Source organism: Botrytis cinerea, chromosome 14 (assembly GCF_000143535.2).
Source record: "Botrytis cinerea B05.10 chromosome 14, complete sequence".
In the NCBI taxonomy this organism is placed as follows: domain Eukaryota; kingdom Fungi; phylum Ascomycota; class Leotiomycetes; order Helotiales; family Sclerotiniaceae; genus Botrytis; species Botrytis cinerea.
The window spans coordinates 438,311-457,371 of NC_037323.1; the positions used below are offsets into that span (position 1 = coordinate 438,311).

General features: G+C 42.9%; 4 protein-coding genes across 10 annotated transcripts; 2 read left to right on the plus strand and 2 right to left on the minus strand.

Annotated features, from left to right (window-relative positions):
• Positions 1-468: 468 nt before the first annotated feature.
• On the minus strand, positions 469-2,652 carry BCIN_14g00990 (hypothetical protein). Its single transcript, XM_001550051.2, has one exon. The coding sequence runs from the start codon at positions 2,481-2,483 to the stop codon at positions 726-728; it is 1,758 nt and encodes a 585-aa protein (XP_001550101.1). The 5' UTR covers positions 2,484-2,652; the 3' UTR covers positions 469-725.
• A 576-nt stretch (positions 2,653-3,228) lies between these two features.
• Positions 3,229-4,199, plus strand: BCIN_14g01000 (hypothetical protein). Its single transcript, XM_001550052.2, has one exon. It carries the CDS (start codon positions 3,663-3,665, stop codon positions 4,074-4,076), a length of 414 nt encoding a protein of 137 aa, XP_001550102.1. The 5' UTR covers positions 3,229-3,662; the 3' UTR covers positions 4,077-4,199.
• A 651-nt stretch (positions 4,200-4,850) lies between these two features.
• On the minus strand, positions 4,851-6,212 carry Bcsdh5. Of its 4 annotated transcripts, none has more exons than XM_024696991.1 (3): positions 5,697-6,212; positions 5,118-5,609; positions 4,851-4,892 (listed from the first exon to the last, which is right to left on the minus strand). In XM_024696991.1, the coding sequence occupies exons 1-3, from the start codon at positions 6,142-6,144 to the stop codon at positions 4,879-4,881; spliced, it is 954 nt and encodes a 317-aa protein (XP_024552804.1). In that variant the 5' UTR covers positions 6,145-6,212; the 3' UTR covers positions 4,851-4,878. The 4 variants fall into 4 exon arrangements, with proteins under 4 accessions (XP_024552804.1, XP_024552803.1, XP_024552805.1 ...); XM_024696990.1 differs by having other exon boundaries at positions 5,003-5,609; XM_024696989.1 differs by having other exon boundaries at positions 4,956-5,609.
• An 8,997-nt stretch (positions 6,213-15,209) lies between these two features.
• Positions 15,210-18,133, plus strand: BCIN_14g01020 (hypothetical protein). Of its 4 annotated transcripts, XM_024696992.1 has the most exons (4): positions 15,210-16,035; positions 16,151-16,203; positions 16,336-17,112; positions 17,179-18,133. In XM_024696992.1, the coding sequence occupies exons 2-4, from the start codon at positions 16,185-16,187 to the stop codon at positions 17,523-17,525; spliced, it is 1,143 nt and encodes a 380-aa protein (XP_024552806.1). In that variant the 5' UTR covers positions 15,210-16,035; positions 16,151-16,184; the 3' UTR covers positions 17,526-18,133. The 4 variants fall into 4 exon arrangements, with proteins under 4 accessions (XP_024552806.1, XP_024552809.1, XP_024552808.1 ...); XM_024696995.1 differs by having other exon boundaries at positions 16,151-17,112; XM_024696993.1 differs by having other exon boundaries at positions 16,336-18,133.
• Positions 18,134-19,061: the final 928 nt, after the last annotated feature.

Below are 19,061 nucleotides of genomic sequence, written 5' to 3' on the forward strand. Positions count from 1 at the left end.
GGGCAAACCTCCCAAGTCTCCGCCCGCCTTCAAATTCTTCATGATAACCAATTGCGGTAATATCATCAACTTCCCTCGCTCAAATATGTTCCTGTCTCTGTCACTTCGCCGCATTATTTCTGCTTGTCTTGAATCATAAATAATTCATGATGCTCCATCTTGTTGTGCTGGTTGATTATATTGGAGATTGAAAATTTCTTTTGTTGTCTAGATTTTGTACTCAGATTGCAAAACTAACTATCGTCCGAACTACGAGTGTACAAAGACTAGTTAGCTATAACTAGATACCTGACCAATGAATGGTGTCTACAGGTTCAAATAGATTCAATTCATCAATTCTGTTTGTTTTACACTATTGATTGCTTAATTTCTCTTTATACATTTCTCTAGCTCTTTAATTCGCCGCGAAATTGATTGCCTTTGAATACTTATTAGGTACACGCTGGCATTGCCAGACAATATCGAACATCACAACTTATTATTATTCGAAGGCAATCACGAATGACATCGGGAAGAACGATTGATAACCAGCGACGGTGTTCAATTTATATAGGTATCTAGGTCTATGTATATTCTCAAGCTACGTGGATACAGTTTATTATAATAAGTAAAGTTCCCTTGACCCAAACACCAAAGCTAATCAAAAAAAATTGATCCAACTCACGCAAAAAAACAATTGAACCATAAAAAAGAAAAAAGAAAAAAAGAGAAAGAAAATTAGGAGATTAAACAAACAACCCCTCTTCAACCAAACTGCCCACATCTCCTCCCGCCGCTCTAATAGCTTTCAGCGCCGCTTGCGACAATTTTCTCCTCTTCTCCATCGCTTCTTTTTCTCGTCTCGCTTTCGTCTTACTTGATCCACTGGGTGCTACTCCGGTCAATATTTTGCGACTATCATCTGGAGTATAATTAACAAAATCCACCATTCCGCGTCCAGAAGTAGGAGTTCGCGGGGATGTATTTCGATTTTTTGATTTCCGCTGTTTTCGCACGTGGAACGTGGGCGAGGATTTGGGAGAGGGCGATTCGGATCCGCTGGATCCAGTGCGAGTTTTGCGGGGTCGCGGATTAGGGTAATGATGGGAATGGGAATGGGAATGGGAATGTTGATGTGATTTGCGGGATGAGGGGGTGTGATGAGAGTAGTGTGAATGCGAGTGTGTTCTAGATGCTCCATTATGAGTGTGGTATGGTGTATGAGGTTGGGGTCCTCCTCCGTTGCCACCAGTGCTGAAATATCCTTGTGGAAGCATAGGTGAAGATTCTACAACGAATGGTTGTTGGGGTGTGTTTTCTGGCATGGATATCATTAATCCTTGAGCCATATTCATTTCATTGCTATTATATGAAAGTTCATTTTGTATATGGAAAGCAAGGTTTTTGGTAGCCCTTTGAGAATTTCGGTGAAGTGTATTCGGTGAAGGTTGTGCCATTGGTGTTGTTGCTGCGTGGCTCCACCAGAGAGAATTTCCGTCAGCTTCTACCTCAACAGGGTATCCAGATGAGGCTCCAATTGAGCTGAAATTTGACCCTGGTAGATGCGTCCATGAGGCTGATACTTGTTGGGATTTGGGCGTTATAGGATACATTGATCCATTTGATCCACTTGATGATGATTGACGATATCTCATTTCTGGTGTATGTTTATTATCTAGGTTGGGTGTTGATAGTGGTGTGTTGTAATCCGTAGGTATGGATGGGAATTGTAAGTCTTGCGGCATGCCAGTCCATGATTCTTCAGAAGTATCTGTCTTCTGAATTTTCTTCAACGATGAAGTATGTTCGGACGCATTGGTCATTCTAGCTGATTGTGGAGGTGACATTGGTGATTGATGTTGAGGATTGAAACTAAACTTCGAAGAATCCAAAGTCAATTTTCGTTTCATTGTTTCCCGGCTCATTTTTCCAAGACTCGTTGAGCCTCGTGGCATGTTTGAAGAACTTGTGTGCGATTTTCGGATAGGACTTCGGAGAGATTTCTCCGATTTTGTGCTCACTTTCTTCAAAGTGTTGGCAAGTGCTTCAACACGACTCTTCTTTCTTGTTGAAGCAGTAGGTGCTGGTGTTGCTGGAAGAGATGGGTGAGACCATGCTTCTATTTGAGGTGGTTGCAAAGAGATATCTTCAAGGCTGAGAAGATCGGAGTCAGATATTGCGGCTCTGCCAGAAAGTTCTGCGTAGAAAAGATTATCTTGTGTGCCGTCTGGTGAGGCTGAATCTTGGGCGAAAACCCATGGATCCCCTTGCCAATTGGCTTCAATATCTAGGGCATCAGCATGATTTAGAGATCCTAGTAATGTCTCCGAATCTTGATCTTTGCTATCCGATGATTCTTCTGAGGATTTAGGCTGGGGAAGCTCATCATCAGCATCATTGGACGGACTGAATGTAATAAATTCGTCGAAAAATGCGTTATCTAATTCGTCAAAGTTATTTGTGAATAATTCCGATGACTTTCCAACATTCGTCGGAGGAGACATATTGGATTTGGTAGGAAGAGGCTGAGGAGTAAGATATGAACGTGCCTGAGTATACAGGTAAGGTTAGAAGGGTACTTGTATGATAGGCTGGAGGAAGAAGCAGAATATGCAAGTCAAATGCCAGATGTACGATGATGTAGGTGATGAAGCAAAAATAACAAAAATGTCCAGGAGGGGATATTTATGAACGGGTCAGGTGTCTACCAGCCTTCTTCATTATATTATACACTGTGCTCATTGGAATGAAGTATATTTGCGTGACATACACGTGATTGTGCACTCTGCACCGTCCTTAAACATCGTCTCGAATTCCCCGGGATGGCGATACGTGCCGACACTAGCCATTTCGTACCGTTCTGCGCATGTGTTTGCCGATGCGGAGCTATCTCGTTAGGTGTGGGAATGCAGTACATTCTTGGAGATGGATAGGCGAAAAATCCTCGCCTCGGTTTTGGATAGAAGAGAAAGCGATGCAAACGTTTAAGAAATTAAATATAGACGGAAAAGAGCTTGCAAAAGCAATTGGAGAAATTACAGCATATTATAGCTACCCCCCCATAGCTCCTTGAAAAGTTTTTCTCTTTGATCAACTTGGTTTCCTTTGCGAAGATGGAGCTGTCAAGTTTCTCAAAGAAACCCACATGGCTTGAGGGAATTCTCTCAAAGAATAAAGAAATGCAAACCTGTAAGATACACAATTTTGCATCGGCTACAAACACATTGTGACCGAGGAATGTATGGCGTCGATCATTTCCCTTCGTGATTGGCTGCTGAGATCTCTGGAAATATTTCTTTGTTGGCAGATTTGGGGAGGGGGTTGATTTTACATTCCAGAGCAGTTTTCGCGAATTCTTCGAGATGGCGCCATGAACTTTTTGCAGTTTTCTTACATTTTTATATCCAGCCTTTGGGACTTTTGTAGCTTGGTTGCAGAAAATGAAGAAGTTGAGGGAGGGAAGAGGTAGTTATAAGAAGGGGCGATGTAAAAATAGAGAGGAATTTGTTATGACATCTACCTGCATGATCTCTGAGATCCACTTCCAATTCATTCTTCGGGAGTCTCATATCTGATTGTACCTGCATATGCATATGCAAGTCTGACTTTCCCCACGTACCCCTCACTACTTACCCCTCTATAACCCACATACATACATACATACACACCATCTCAGTTCCCACATGAGCGCCCCGCAAACCCAAATCGAGCTCTCGCACGCTTTCGAAAGACTTCTCCAAGAACGTCTAGAAGCCGAACGTCTCCGTCGCGATCTGATTTTCTACTGGCACACTCTCATTCTCGAGTGTAAAAAGCGCGGGAAAGAAATCGAGCGATCTTTCTACCAGGCGGACAATTGTGGTGAGACGCCTTTCTCGAGCGAAGAAACTATTGTGCCCGGAAGCGAAACGCCTGATACGCTGACTGAGATATCGGGATTGGAGAGATTGCCGAGTCCGTTGAGTCCGGTGGTTAGTGCTGGAAAAACGAACTTAAGGGCGGAATTTGGCACGGAGAGAATTTCGAGGAGGTTGGAAGGTTTGCTGAAAAGATACCAGGGGCTTATTGGTGTCAACGTTTTGAAAGGAAAGGAATAAACAAAAGAAACAGATAGTGGGAATGAGTAGAGAAGGGTTTTATTGGCAATCTGTCTCTTCTTGTTATACGTTGGGTGCAGGGAGAGGGCGAGGCGAAACGGAATTATTGAAGAGTGAAAAAGAGCTATTGAGAAAGAGTAAGGAATTTGTTGTGAGAAAGTGGAGGGCGAGGGAGAAAGTCCTAAAAGTGGTTTTTAGAAGTGGTCTATGATTTTATTTTGGGAGAAGGGAGTTTCTCTTTGCTTTGAAATCGTTGGATTGCATTCATTTCGTCACCTAATTAGTTTTTCACGAGCGCTCTCTATCATACCGGATAACTACTCTCGCTACACTATATTTTCAGATTACTCGCATTTATTTCGCATCACCTATCATACACAGACACCGAGTCATCATGTCTAACATTTTTTCACTTCCCCAAAAAAGCATCGCCCTGATTTTGTACACCATCATTCAATATCCAGTACAAATACGAACATGGTTATTTGCCCAATGCACACTCTTGAGTCTCGGGCTAGGAGATTTTGCTGAAGGACATGTTGGAGCTGGTATGTAATAGTTGTGAAAGGTCAGACTTGGGTCTGCGTTCAAGATTTGCATTGTCGGCAAGGGAAAGAAAAAGAGATCAGTTTTAGGGGGTGGATTATTTTGCCGAGGCGGGGACTAATTTTTGTATTGTCGGATGAGAGCCGTAGTGTGTAATTGGAGTGTGAAGTCTTTAGGGATGTATTTAGATGGTTTAGACAGAGACTAGACAAGAATTGAGATAGAAGATAGATGTGGTTATTAACGGTATGAATAACTATGGTTCGTGGTCTGAAGTATTTTGAGGTCAGAAAATATATGATGAATATAGAATGTTTTAATGATATATCATACCCGTCCATCATTAACTAATATCATACATGAATGGTATCCCGACTTACAGTGAACAGGTCAATATAATTTCCTTTTTCAATATAATTACAATCCTTTAAATTCCATCTTATGATCGCTTCTGATCAGTCTGAAAGATAGGTGGCATGAAAGCCATTCCCTTACCGGATACACTATTGTCACCTAATTCTACATCATGCACACCTCCTGCTGATCTCGAGATAACATGTTTCCTCAACATGGCCAAAATTTCACTGTTTTGCCATCTTCTTGGTACCGGTCTATAAGCAGGTTTGAAAGTTCCAATCGTTTGCGCCCATTCCCCGCTTCTTGGAGCGCCATTTCTCCATGCATCTGTCTCTAGTTCAGGACCAGTTTGTTTGCCAGGATCTGTACCTTGTGCTACTGGTGATTTCTTTTGGTCAGTACCCATAGCATTAGTTGTGGCTCCTTCTGAACCAAAGCCAGCTCCTTCAGCTGTTTCGCGAGATGTTGGGGATGGTTCTTGGGTGACCCAGTAATAGATGTCCCAATCATTTTCATCGAGGAATTGATCATATTGTACCATTTGTGCAGCGGTCATGTTAGGGAGGTGAGCATCGGCAAAAGTGGACATTAATAGATCGGATTCGAGAGTTCCTCGTTTGCGGGATTGATCTGTGGAATATTTTGTTAGCAGAGTTCTAGATCTCATGGAAAGACGGCATCAAGATAGATTTCGTGGCGAAATGTCGAAAAACATACACAATAGTCTCGCTCTCATCTTTTCCTCATGCTCTCCATCCCTTCTCAATGGCTCTACTCGGAACTGTGCCCCCTCCATTTCCCCAACAGCCATTTCCCTATTAGCACCACTTCCATGCCCATCTTGAGTACCGCCAGTCATTCTCTCCGTGTTCTCCGGAACACTGTCCTTTGGAGTGAAATCCCCATCCGCACTTGTTATGAACTCTGGTGGAACCTTTCCCGCACCGGCACTAGGCATTTCGTTTACAATAGTAGAGTTGGTATTCGTCATATGTGGATTTAATGGCTTTTCTGTTTGATGTTTGCGGTACTCTTCAGTACCATCATGCTCTCTTGCATTACCGGGATTGGCATTTGCAAAACGGAAGGTTGTACTGGAAAATGGTCGAGAAGTGTTAAGCATTGAGGCACGAAAAGCCCGACGGGCAATGCGTAAAGATGTCATTTTGATCTGAATTGACTCGTGAATGTGTTCTCCTCGAAGCTTGTTAAGGAATTGGGAAGATCTCAAGCTGTGGAGGATATTATTATGCGCGGCGTGGGGAAGTAAATATGGACGTCATGGACTTTTAACATGCGGCCGCATCATGTGATACGCCGAGGTTAGAGCTTCAGGTGCGATTCTTCCCGACTGGCAATTCCAATTTCGAATTCGTAATTATTAAGAGAATAAAGCAGTTGATATACTCGCATTATATTAATGTCAGGTGTTCCTATTTTCATGATACTGTGACCAAGTGGAGAATATCAATGCTCACTCTGGGCTTTGGACCAGGAGATGAGATATGAAATTCAGCATTTGAAAACAATTCGACTTTCAAAATGAATTTAATATGTTAAGTAATTTGAGGACTACTTCTTTTGTCACAAATCACAATTAGTATTCTCAAGTCTGTGGAGGAGCCAGGGCTTAAGACCGTTTTGAGACTGCAACCAATGTCTTTCAATACAGAATGTTAAGCTTTGAAATTCCAAGCAGGGAGGAATACCAAGTGGCTTTCTATATTTGCCCTCAACGCCCTCGCTTTTACCCTAGTATGAGCAGGGGCATTCCTACTGTGATGAATTCATCTACCTTGATCGGTTTCGAAAGGGCCTTTGGGTGTTCAAAATGCCCACATGCAAGAACATTCGTTCCTGTCAATTATAAAATAGTAATACTTTACTTTTGTTTTCGGGGGTTCCTCGTATCTACGCATGAAATCTCTTCATCAATAGCATCAGATAATCTAAAATCTGAGAGATATGATTCAGTATTCGTGCCGTGCACTTTTGGTGAATAATTGCTGTATGTTCTACATGTTTGTATTATTGCGTATAGTTTTTTCCTCTGGGATATATTAAGGATGTCAACATTTGATGACTTGTCCATCGCTTGAGCTCAGTTCGCACACCAACACCATATTACGTATGAAGGAGCCATGTAGTGGCCTTCAAAAGCAAGAAAAGATGAATTTGTCCATTAAAGAATGCTAAAACTTGTGCCCTATTTCATTGATATACAATCAAATTGTCTCTAGCCTAGAGTTTTTTCCCCAGTGGTGCTTTAGCACTCAGCTTGATTATACAAGTAGTTTTGACCTGACACATTGTATACCAAAAGAAACTTCAATATCTCTGCTTCTCCGATGACAGCAGTTTGAGTCTGCAAACTTCGCACCAGAAACAAATTTTTAAATTTTAACCTCATTGACCATAATAGCGAGGCGAGCCACTCAAACTTTGAATCATATTTGAATATTTGTCACTTTTAAGGCACCACGAGCTTAACATTTGGTCGGGATATAGGAAATCTTGTTACTTTGTGGTTCTAGACGATTCAGCACGGAACTTAGATTTCGAGAGTATCTGCTCGCTTATGACTCCCGACTTTTACTAAACCCCTTTCGACTCTATTAATCATTTATTCACACTTTACCTTCCGTGTAGAGTTACTGCTATAATTAATGATAGAAGCAGGCATCACGTGCCTCTTTAAAAGTAATGATGGTATTGGGAGGGAGCTATGAGTTAAGCTTAGCTTGCCTACAAAAATAATTGACCGATGAGTGGTTTCACTGATCTGGATTTCTACATCATTCATAACTATCTTGCTCCCGTTGTAAATTCTACTACGTGAAACCTCGTGGGAATACTCGGTAGCTTTAACCATAGCTCATAGTTCGTTAATATACATGTAAGATCCATGTCGATATTCCCAAACCCCTCCCTAATATTGGATACTTCACTTCCGGTCACAAACATGTGTCGACTCACCAAACCCATCACATACTATTGTGATGACAACCAATCATCGCCACCACAATATCTATCTCAACCCAAAACCAGAGCAATAGGAAGGATGCCTAAGCCACCACAATGTAAAGCTTCGCGGGCGAAGATTCTCATCGCCAGAGAGAACATGTTGCGATGCACCTGATCAAGTACTACTCGCGAATTCGATCTGTTCTGATTGCCAATCACAATGGGGAACCGAACGTACCGCCATCATAAATGCGCATATGAAGACTATTCTACAACGCATGGATGATCTATGTGGACTCTTTTACAATCCCATAAAACTCAGAGCGGAAATGCCTTCCTCGTGTCACTTAGTTTTAGATTTTGCTATACATATAGATATGCCCACCCCGAACGAAACGTGTACTGAATATCCGTTGTCGCGAAAAGGCGTTGGGTATCGGAACAAAACAATATCCAATGGTACCAAGTACTCTGATCAACTTCTCCGTGTAGAAATTCCGCGGTTGCGGAAATTGACGGATATGATAGGTCATACGGATAGCGAGGCGAAACACAAACCGCTCGCGGAGATATTTGGTCAGCTTGCTCGTTGCCAGATTAAGTTTTAAGTACTATATACGTTGAAAGGATCATGCTCGCGTGTAGAGACATGAAATTCGAGGATTCTCGGTAGGCAGAGCATGATTGACGGTGCAACATCACATGATACTCGAAGATGGTCATGTTGTCCCGCACGCTTCGGTGGTTGCATCATTCTAGGCTGTTTGGCGTATTATTGTAATCCAAGCTCAGCATTTTCAGGATATGGAATTTGAGATTTCATTTCTATTTTCCGTGATTTGATTTTAGTATTGTCACTCTACTTTGACTCTCAAGACCAAAACCTACATGTAGTTATGTGGTGGCGCTTGAGATGGGTCGAAACTACAATATGAGTCTTCTAGCTTGCTTCTAGAAAGGATTCATCGTGATGAATCATGTTTCTCTGATGACTGGGAGGGTTTTGAATTCCATACCTAATACCCAGAAGTTTCCCTCTCAGTTCGCTCTTTTTTGTTCTTCAGTACAACCAAGCACTTGCTCAGATATCAACGCTGAAATCTTCAATAATTCGACGATCAAAAATCAAACATAATACAACAATCGAATACAAAGTGTCTCTGCTATCATATCTCAGAGACCGTTCTTCCATTACAGGTAATGTGAACATTCTACTTCAGGTAAATGAGCCGTCGCTGACTCTATCCCAAGAAGAAACACTCAACTGCAATTATGTGTTTTCCCGCCAACGTCGCTAGATACTACTGCGATAATCGCATGGATGATCGTAGATATCAGCGCCAACAATTATGGAATGGATGTCATAATCACCGGGATCCGGAACTTCGAAACCGACAATTCATAGAAGATGAGAATAGACGGCCGTGCTATACTAGCCTTAATCCCCCTTTGCCTACTGACATTTGTCCCGATCACCGGGCTGAACTTGGTAATGATGATAGCAATATCATACAAAACAACGTCAGGGTACTCCTCGAACGGCTGAGAGAAGCTAGCAATTACCGCGAACTTGCTACAGGCGCCCCTGACATAAGGGAGCACGCTTATTTCGACGTCTTGTACTATTCTGACTGGCTCGATGCACATCCCAGGGAAAATGAGCAATTCGCAGAGTATGGAGACCATCCACAACATCCACGGCCTCCGAGGAATTGGGGAGACAGAACAAGTGTGTACACTTATTGGCGGGTGCTACAGGACCTAGAATTGGTTACTATCCGCAATGAAATAAATGCTGAGGAGGGGGGCCAGGCCAGACCGAATGTGATGAGGCGTCTATTGTTTCAACTTTATCGCGCAAAGATCGAGTATCAAAGGGCGTGGACGATATTGAACCAACCTCTTCCTCCAGATATTTAGCTGCATCACCGCAGCTATATGGGGAGCCAGAGTACACTCACTACAAAAGACTCATTGTACAATGAATTAAGCTACTAAAGCAACGCATGGTTTTGGATGGCAGGTAGAAAATAAGTTCCCTCATCCGCAAAACCTAGTTCCAAGTTCCAACTGCGTATGCACCATCGTGAGACTGTGAACAATATGCACTTGTGATACAGCACGCAGTATCCTAATGATTAACGAGAATAGAAATCTCTTACTTTTTTCGAAGCAGGAAGTTTCTGTATGTTTTAATAATATCTCGATGAGTTAACCCAAAATCTCAACTGGATAGCACTCCATACCCCAACCCTCGAATTATTCACACAAAAATACCCTTTACCCATTAATTAATTTTCTTTTTCATTTTCTTTTCCACCCCAAAAACCACTCATCTATCTCCCTCTCCAATTCCCCGAAGAAAGAAGAAAAGAGTCAGAGAGAGCATGATCCATCCATCCGAATTTCGTCTGTGTAGTTATAATTTTTGAGACTTTGAAATTGGAAAGATGAAAACAGGAAGAAAAGGGACTTTGAAGATGAGATACGTGTTCGATTCCTATACGCAATCTAATTATTTCCCACTTGATGAAATATACGAGACAGTGAAAGGAAAATTGGTTTAGGAATATAAGCTGGAATAGAGGAGATCCGCTTTCTTGGGGGATAATAATAATAAAAAGTATACCGCAAGAATATGTGTAAGAATATGAGAATGTGATGAAGTAGATGAAATGGGATAGAAAGAGGGAAAGAGACGGAGAGCGTTCTCTTCTTGATTTTCTGGTAACTCTGGCGGAGTGCGAATCCTATAAATACTAGAGGTTTCTAACTGCTGAATCTATATACTGTTTGGTATCCATAGATTCGTCTTCTCGGTATTCCTCGCCACTACTCCTCCGACTTAACCTCCTACCCTTTCCTAGAAATCTCTTTGAAGAAAAGTGACATGTGTGACTCCTTATTACTACTTCTCCATTCCCACTTCCAACTACAACACACAACCTACTATGAAACTCTCAAATATCAAGACCCAAAGCAGGTATCTATACCGGACTCTCCACCCAGTGTAAAATTTCTTAACGTGATTCCAATGCAAAATGCATGGCCGAGTCGAACCCAATATTCAATAATCAGTTCGGACACTAGCCCTTTCTTTCATTACCAAATCCATTCCTTTGTACACTGAACCACAAGCCGAGACTGAAAACTGGCAAAGCTTGAACACTGTCAAAACTCGGAGACAACATCGTGTATATTCTCTCGCCGAGATAGTCGAGTGTCGAGTACTTTGCTGTAGACTGGAAGGCGTGGGTGTACGAAAAGTGCTTGATGAAGGGCTTTGGCCATGGATGGCAGGCGGAGAAAAAAGATATGAGGAAGGGAAAGATTTTGAGGAAAGAGTTCCAATGATGCGTGATAGATTTGTGAAATTGATATTCTGAAGAATTGTCTTTGAGCAGGATACTGCAGTGAATATTCGATTAGAATATCTGAACTATAGCATTGTTTGACTTTTTGAAAATATCGCGCGGGAGGCGCAGAGCGAGAACCTGTGAAGAATTAACCAGAGTTGCAGTTTTCACCGCTGTAGTGAAAATATGGTTAAAAGAACCTCTCAACAGAAGCACAAAAAGCTGGCATCAATGTTCTTCGATCGCTGGCACATCATGGTGTGCTTTGATTGAAAGCTGAAGCTACCCGAAAGATAGTAATTCAAGAACCATTAGAGATGTCAAATTAATTTATTCCACAGCTACACAAATATGCATACGAGGATAAACCTTTCAACGCCACTGTTCAGGACTGGCCTTGAAAATGTCTCCGAGGAAACAAAGTCATTGTCACAAGAAGCCTTATGCCAATATTTGAGGGGAACTGTTTTACATCATGTTCAGGGCGAGAATAAAATTGGTTACTGTGAACCCAGTCAACGCAATTAAATTTGAGACGATAATGAGGTGAAGCCTTCCGAGGTCTCAATTCGCCCCAGATGCAATGACACAGTCGAGAGCAGGGGTGAGGGAAGAGGTTTATCTCAAAAGGTGAGGCATCAAAAGGAATCATCCATAAGTACCAATCGGTAAGGTCGAATGGAACAAATGAGATGAGTTTTTGAAGTCGGGGTAAAATGTTTGTGGTTTTGAGTTGCTTGTCGCTTTGCTTTGCTCGAGTTTAACTCTCTGCAGCTGATTGATTCCGAGAAGATTGATGAACACCGGGGCCAAGTAATATCAATACCACCGGCCCCGCGAGGTGATATAGTATTGTACCAGTCTGTGGAAAGAATCTCCAAAGTTGCCGTGAACAATCATATGAGTTCCCACCAAGAACACAAAGCTCCAAAAGCACAAAATACCTCGAAGCCTTTCAGCCATGTCAAGATCATTCCGATCTCAAGGCAACAAACAATATGAAGACCATGGCTCAGATAACTCCCGTCAAGAAACCTATCTACATGCTATGAGAAGCGCGATAGATATAGATGTCTCAAATCGGATGAGCAAAGTAATGTGCGATATAGACTGACGGCTAGGTCGAATGGGAATGTAATACTCACAAACCAGTGGTTGTGTCGAAGAAAGAAAGAAATCACGACCACGCCGACCCTCGTGTCGTTGGGGAAAAGGAAGCAACATCACAAGTATCAAGAAATTTGGTTTTATGTTTTGATATGCTCGTCGCTCGTCGCTCAAAGGTGAGTTCGAGGACAGTCACGTGATATCTACTTTCTTCTTTTCACCATGGGGCATATTATGCAGAGCATCGGGATGAGACTTTGTATTTCTTATTGCTGAAAAGTCTTAAGAATCTAGTATGAAATGGAGATACTTATTTCCAATTACAGATATCCGAATCACGAGTGTGGATTTGGTAATTGAGCCTTCTTGTGCTTTGAAACCTATTGTCCTTCCACGGACCAGCGGTACAAGATCAAGCAATGGTTACAAGGTGAACCATAACTTCAAGAGATGAGCAATTGGCCAGATCACTTGCAGACCAGCACTATCCCATCGCACTTTCTCCGACTCATCGGAACAATCAATGTCAATAATGACAACACTTCCAATAATTTCCTGACGTCAATTGTTCTTCCATGTTCTTATGCCAGAGGAGTTCTAAGGGCAGGGAAATCTATAGACCGACCCAGGTCCTAGAAATCTCGTGCTTCCTCCTCATGTATCCGCCTCGCCCCTTGCCTGCTATTTTACCACCACCTTGGAAAAACAACGGGGAAACCAATGGAAAATTATACATGATTTTCGTCACTGGTAGGGATAGTATTTGGTTAATTTCCGGTTTATTGACGAATCATATTGTGGGTTTTCGGATCTTGTAGTTTATGAAAATCGCTGGAATGGAAGGTCTCAAGGAAGGCATGGAAGCTATGGATTGACGAATCAAGTCTCAATTCGAAATGAGATATTTCGCATTGGAATTGAATGTTGTGAAGTTGTCGAAAGATTGTTGTGCGCGAATGCATTTTTTTGGGTGAGGGGTCAATCAAGGGGTTAGGGGGATTGTGATGAACCCGTTGAGCTTGCAGGTTTGAATGCATGTTTGGTGATACAGTACAGTAACAGCGATCACCAAATCCGGAGCAGTCTTGACCGGATTCGGGTTGTGCGAGGATGCATTAGGAAGGAGAGATCCGAAGTGTGTTACAATCCGGAAAGGTCGTTGGAAAGTGGAAGAGAAGGATTGAGCGTCGACAGAAACGTCTTGATACACTCTTTGCCAAAGGATCAAGGCTCGTGAATCGTGAAGACTCAATTGCTATGCATTATTTTATTTAGTTCGACGAACGAACTGCGCTGGTGAGGTGAGGTAGGCGCAATGCGATTGAGGCGTAAGAAGTAATAAAGAGACAATCATTTGACCGACGCCGTCACGATGCAGCCGTTTATTAATATGCTGAGATTTCTTGCTTACATCAAAGACACAGCCACCAATGAAACGGCCGTTTTCTTGCTTCGTACGTTCGTACATTCGTATTTTCGACGATGGCATCACTTCTGATTCGTGGGGACATCACGATTGACATTGCATGCTTTAGAGAGACAGCTAATGATTGTGCTTCCGAAAGCCCTTTTTTCTGGTCACCCAGGCGCAGTTGCAGGCGATATTATACAAGAATAGACCCTGAAGTTGGGGAAGTTTAGATGATTTGGTAGACGGGAGTTTGTGAATCTTAGATTGGAGACTATCGATGTTAGTTTTTTAAGATACCGTCTGATCGACATCGTATCTCATTTCCACGAGAAATACCAAGAGACATGGTGAACAAGGCGAACAAGGCAAGATGGCAAGATCACAACAATAACAACAACAATAACAAACAATAAGGATACAAAATTGTTCAACTAGGAAAGATAGACTTTTGTAGAAATTCTATGCTTCAGGAGTATATTTAAAGTTATTATAGAAATAGTCACGCGGGAGGATAGGATTAGGAAAACATCAACTCAAATGTCAAAAATGTTCCGATTCATGGTGATGAGATGGTCATCGATGAACTCACACAGCTGGTGTGAAGGGATACAGTTTGGTAAATATGAATTTGCATTTCCTATCTAGGTCGTAGCGACACATTAGAGCAGGAACAAACTTATTCTTCCTATCTACCTAGGACCGACCCGTAAAACTTTCAGTGCCCACAGATGCCGCACAAGCTTCCTCTCTTCCGATTCCAACCTTGTTCCGAGGTTTATATCGACCAAACAAATCCATCCATTCACCGCAATGTATTTGTTTTGATCGATTCTTATACTACACTACGAATAACGTCAATTCTTCTCAGCGAGCCCGTCGATGGGAGCACAGAGCACACCCTTCAGAACTCACCCCCCAAAGAAGACGACGACGACGGCAACAGCAACAGCAGCAACCAGAACAACAGCTCCTACCACTACCTCCCGCGCACTCTACTCTTATCGATATAACCCATCAATCAAATCAAATCAAATCAAATCAAATCAAATCAAATCAATCAAGCAAGCCACGAGCGAGTCCTCCGTCTCCCCCCAAATTCCGATATCACGGTCATAGCCATCCCATCCCGCTGCCAGCTAAGAAAATCTAATTTCGTAGCACGTTGGCTCGGGCTGAGGAGAGACCTTGAACCCTGGCCAGGAAAAAGTAAAAACGACAGAGTTACAGAGTGCATACTAGGAGTCTTAGAACCTCATCAGTGGTTCGTGAAGACTGAGTGGGCTGCGTGAGTGGAGTTTGCATTTTGAGAGAAGTTAGAAGCAGAAGAAAAGGGAAAGAGAAGGGAAAAATCTTTGTCTGAGGGTGTCACTGGCTGTCTCACATAACCAGACCGGCACAAAACATTGGAAATTATACGTCAATACAGTACATAATCGAAAATAGCCAAGGAGGTATCGACCGAACGCAATTCGATCGAAAGCGATTTCCTCTCGTTCATTTTTCTTCTCGATTGTCGGTTTTCTGTTCTTCCTCGTACTGCGACGGCCACTGTCACTATCACTGCCACGCTCACGCTCACGCTCACTCTCACTACTGAACGCCTCCATTTCCACTCCCACCACACATTCATTTTCCGTTGCCGATTTGGGCATTCTGGTATCTCGTATTTCATTCGTCTAAAACGATAAAACAACCAAAAAATAAAAAATAGTAACCTGCCTACCTACCGATTGCAACCCTTTCCAATTTTACCCCTTCGTTCATTACCTGCGTCTTCGCAACCCAAACAAACCTCTTCTTGTCGGCCCCAAGTCTTAAATCTTAAACTCTAACGCCGTATTAATCGACCTTTCGAAGACGCATTCGATTGCAGCCTTCTCTTATTATACATAGCACACATCTTGTTAACAGCCATCTATTTCCCAACATCTGCGACGTGTCGAAACCCTCTGTCCCCGGCAGGAAAATAATAATAATCAAAGCGTTCGTAACCATTGTACGAGAACCACTCAAGCACACCACACCAAAGCCAATAGCTCGACCTGACCCCCAAATCGATCTTCGTCCGGTCATTTCGAAGCACCTCTCGTTTGTGCTTGAATACGTCGAATCCCCTCTTCAACCAATTCGAAACTGCATCGCATTGTAATTCTCCACCGCTCAACAACACATACAGTTGGTGGCTCTATTGTTCAGGAAAGGGAAAGATTGGCTGAGGGTAAGATATTTCCAAGATATTATATCAATTGCTCGATTTCTGCATTTTGCCTGAATGTTCGATGTAGAGTGGCTGAATGCAATTGGAGATTGGTGACTAATATGGCTACATATAGGAAGCCCAGAAAATTTGTCGTCAGACAATTCACGATGTCTTCTAACAGTACAAGTATGGCAACCAGTGCGCCTGTAACTACTTCTTCTGAAGTCCCTTCGGCGACTTCAGAGTCTTTAACATCCACATCATCCACCGTTGCTGCTTCATCAAGTGCAATTGCTAACACAACTCCATCGACCACAGTCACAAGTGCTGATCCTGCAAATACTACCCCTACAGTATTACCAACTACACAGTCTTCGATAGAAACAACTCCAACACCGACAACTACAGCCCCGACAACTCCAGTGTCAATCCCAACAACTCCCACAACTTCGGCTCCTGTTACTCAGCCTACAACTCAACAAACCACAGAAGCCGCCACAACTCCTGCCACAACTCCCACCACAACTCCCGCCACAACTCCCGCAACGACTGTCGACCCTACGCAATCTTCTTCGGTTGTCGTATCAGTCGTTACTGTAACTCCAACGGATGGGATATCGTCTGGACAAGTCACAACCGAATACATCACATCTACTCAGGCCGTTACATCTAGAGCATCTTCCACATCGTCAACTTCATCTTCTTCAACGGCTTCCGGAACAGCCGGTCTTAGCAACGCAGGATCAAGTAACTCGGGTAGTAAGGGTATTTCAAGTGGAGGAACAATTGCTATCGCCGTAGTTGTACCTATCGTCGCAGTCGCTGCTTTAATTGCCGCTGGGTTATTCTTCTGGAGAAGACGCAAGCAACGTAAGGATGCCGAAGAAATGAGAAGAAAGGAAGTTGAGGAATACGGATACAACCCCAACAATGATCCAACTATTCCAGCCGTAGGATCAGGTGGAAGTGATGGACCATTCGAAATGCGCGAAGAAGAAGGATCTGGATATCGTGGATGGGGAACTACAGCCGTAGCATCATCGGGAAGAAAAGCCTCGACAACCTTGTCTGGTGGTCAATCAGCAGGTGGAATTGGTATGGCTTATTCGGATGGATCGCCGACTCATGCACTTTCCGATACTCGATCTGACAATCCTTTAGTTGATCACCATGAAGAAGAAGGTATGGGCGTTATGGGACCAGCTACAGCGGGAAATCGTGATATCAATCGTGGACCATCGAATGCTTCCTCATCATACAGTGCAGCTGGTCGATCAGATGGATCAGGTGAAGCTGGATATAATGGAGGTGGACAATATTATGATCAATACGGAGGCGTTGGAGGAAACCCATATACCGACGCAACACCATATGGAAGCCCACAAAATCGAGCTGAAGCTGCGGGACAACCAATTATACGTGATGTATCGGCGAGAAGAAACACACGAATCGAAAACCCATCACATTACCCAGGTCAACAAAGCGCCGGTATTTCACAAAACTTTTAATTCGGATAGGATGGGGTTTAAATTGTTACGATCTTTTTCATCCATCTATGCTATGCACACACGCGTTCTCATCAAAAGTTTCATTTCGGAAGCCGTGCTCCTTTTCTTAATATGTGGTGGGAATGAATGAAAAGGGAATCTGAGGGGCACAGCTTTGTAGTCATATTATATCACAAATACCATTATGGGGGAGTGGAATGGCGTTTTTTCTTCTTCTTTCTTTTTTGAGTCTTGATGAATGGCTTCTTTTCTCTCCTTTTTTCTTTCTTTCTTTCTTTGGAGGCCAGCTAGCATACGATAAACTAGTTTGAGGTGTAGTGGCTTTCTTTTGTTTGATATTGTGGCGGATTGGTGGATGAGTGGGGGGGAGGTGAGAGCAGTGTTCTATGAAAGTACCTGGCGCGTTGGAGACGAGCGAGGGAGATAGAGAGATTGCGGGGCGAAGGATTATGGAGCGCGCAGAGTGGCTCTCGGCATCAGTATCAGCGAGGGTGATGATGGTGTATCTCTGGTAGTGGACGATACAAAGAGCGAACAATGAGTGGAAGATATCTACCTAGCGCAAGAATACCTAGTGGAGAGTGGCATATACAAAATGAAATAATACATTTTGAACCAGTATTTATTGATTTTTAGTTTGGTGATGTATTGTGATATCATTTGTGCACGCGTGAACCGCATTACATGTGTGTATGAGTATATTCGATCTGGCTAGCAGTAGAAATGATGATAGATGAGATTTGAGATAGGAGGGTGTGATATGCAGATGGAGGAATGGGTGGGCAGTAGGAAGTCATGAGAGTTTCGAGTTTGGTCGAGGGCAGAAAGGAGTAGGAATTGAGAAGGGGGGTTAGAGAGAAGTTGAGATTGAGATTGGGAGTGAGACTGAGATTTGGATTGTATATCGTTGGTTTGTTGACGAGGTTAAATATTTGGGGATATGTTTTGAGAAAGGGAATGGGTATTGGATGGAGGATAGAGGATGGGGTGTGGGAGGTAGAGAGGTAGAGAGGTAGAGAGGTAGAGAGGTAGAGAGGTAGAGAGGTAGAGAGGTAGAGAGGTAGAGAGGTAGAGAGGTAGAGAGAGAAATGTGGATTTGTGAATGAGGATGAGTATGAGGTGTTATTGATACGTAGATATATTGACATGTAAATGTAGATTTGTAGATGCGTAGGTATGAAAATGATTATAGAAATGGATATATACACATATATATTAGCTCTTACTTGGATGGGTGTTGATTGAGAAGCGGTTGCGGAGATTATTCCATAGATGGTGGGCTCTAGATATTAGATAGATGTCTAGTATACTGACTGATTGGTCTTGGATTGGATTGGATTGGATTGGATTGTGAATGCTGAGAAAGGATATGGATGCAGAATTGAGAAGAGAGGGTTGAGAATTGGATTGGGTTGGTCGTGAGAGGGGTAGTTGGGTTTGGAATGAACTCAGAGCATGAGGGGTTGAATTAGAGAGACGAGGGCCAAGAAGTATGATGCGGATACGGTCGTATGACCTTGGATAGAGAGTTATTGT

Coding starts and splice junctions, on each gene's coding strand:
- BCIN_14g00990 (XM_001550051.2), bottom strand. CDS start 2,483: ATGTCTCCTCCGACGAATGTTGGAAAGTCATCGGAATTATTCACAAAT.
- BCIN_14g01000 (XM_001550052.2), top strand. CDS start 3,663: ATGAGCGCCCCGCAAACCCAAATCGAGCTCTCGCACGCTTTCGAAAGA.
- Bcsdh5 (XM_024696990.1), bottom strand. CDS start 6,144: ATGACATCTTTACGCATTGCCCGTCGGGCTTTTCGTGCCTCAATGCTT. Junction 5,610..5,696: donor GATGAGAGCGAGACTATTGT/GTATGTTTTTCG, acceptor AATATTCCACAG/ATCAATCCCGCAAACGAGGA.
- BCIN_14g01020 (XM_024696994.1), top strand. CDS start 16,185: ATGTCTTCTAACAGTACAAGTATGGCAACCAGTGCGCCTGTAACTACT.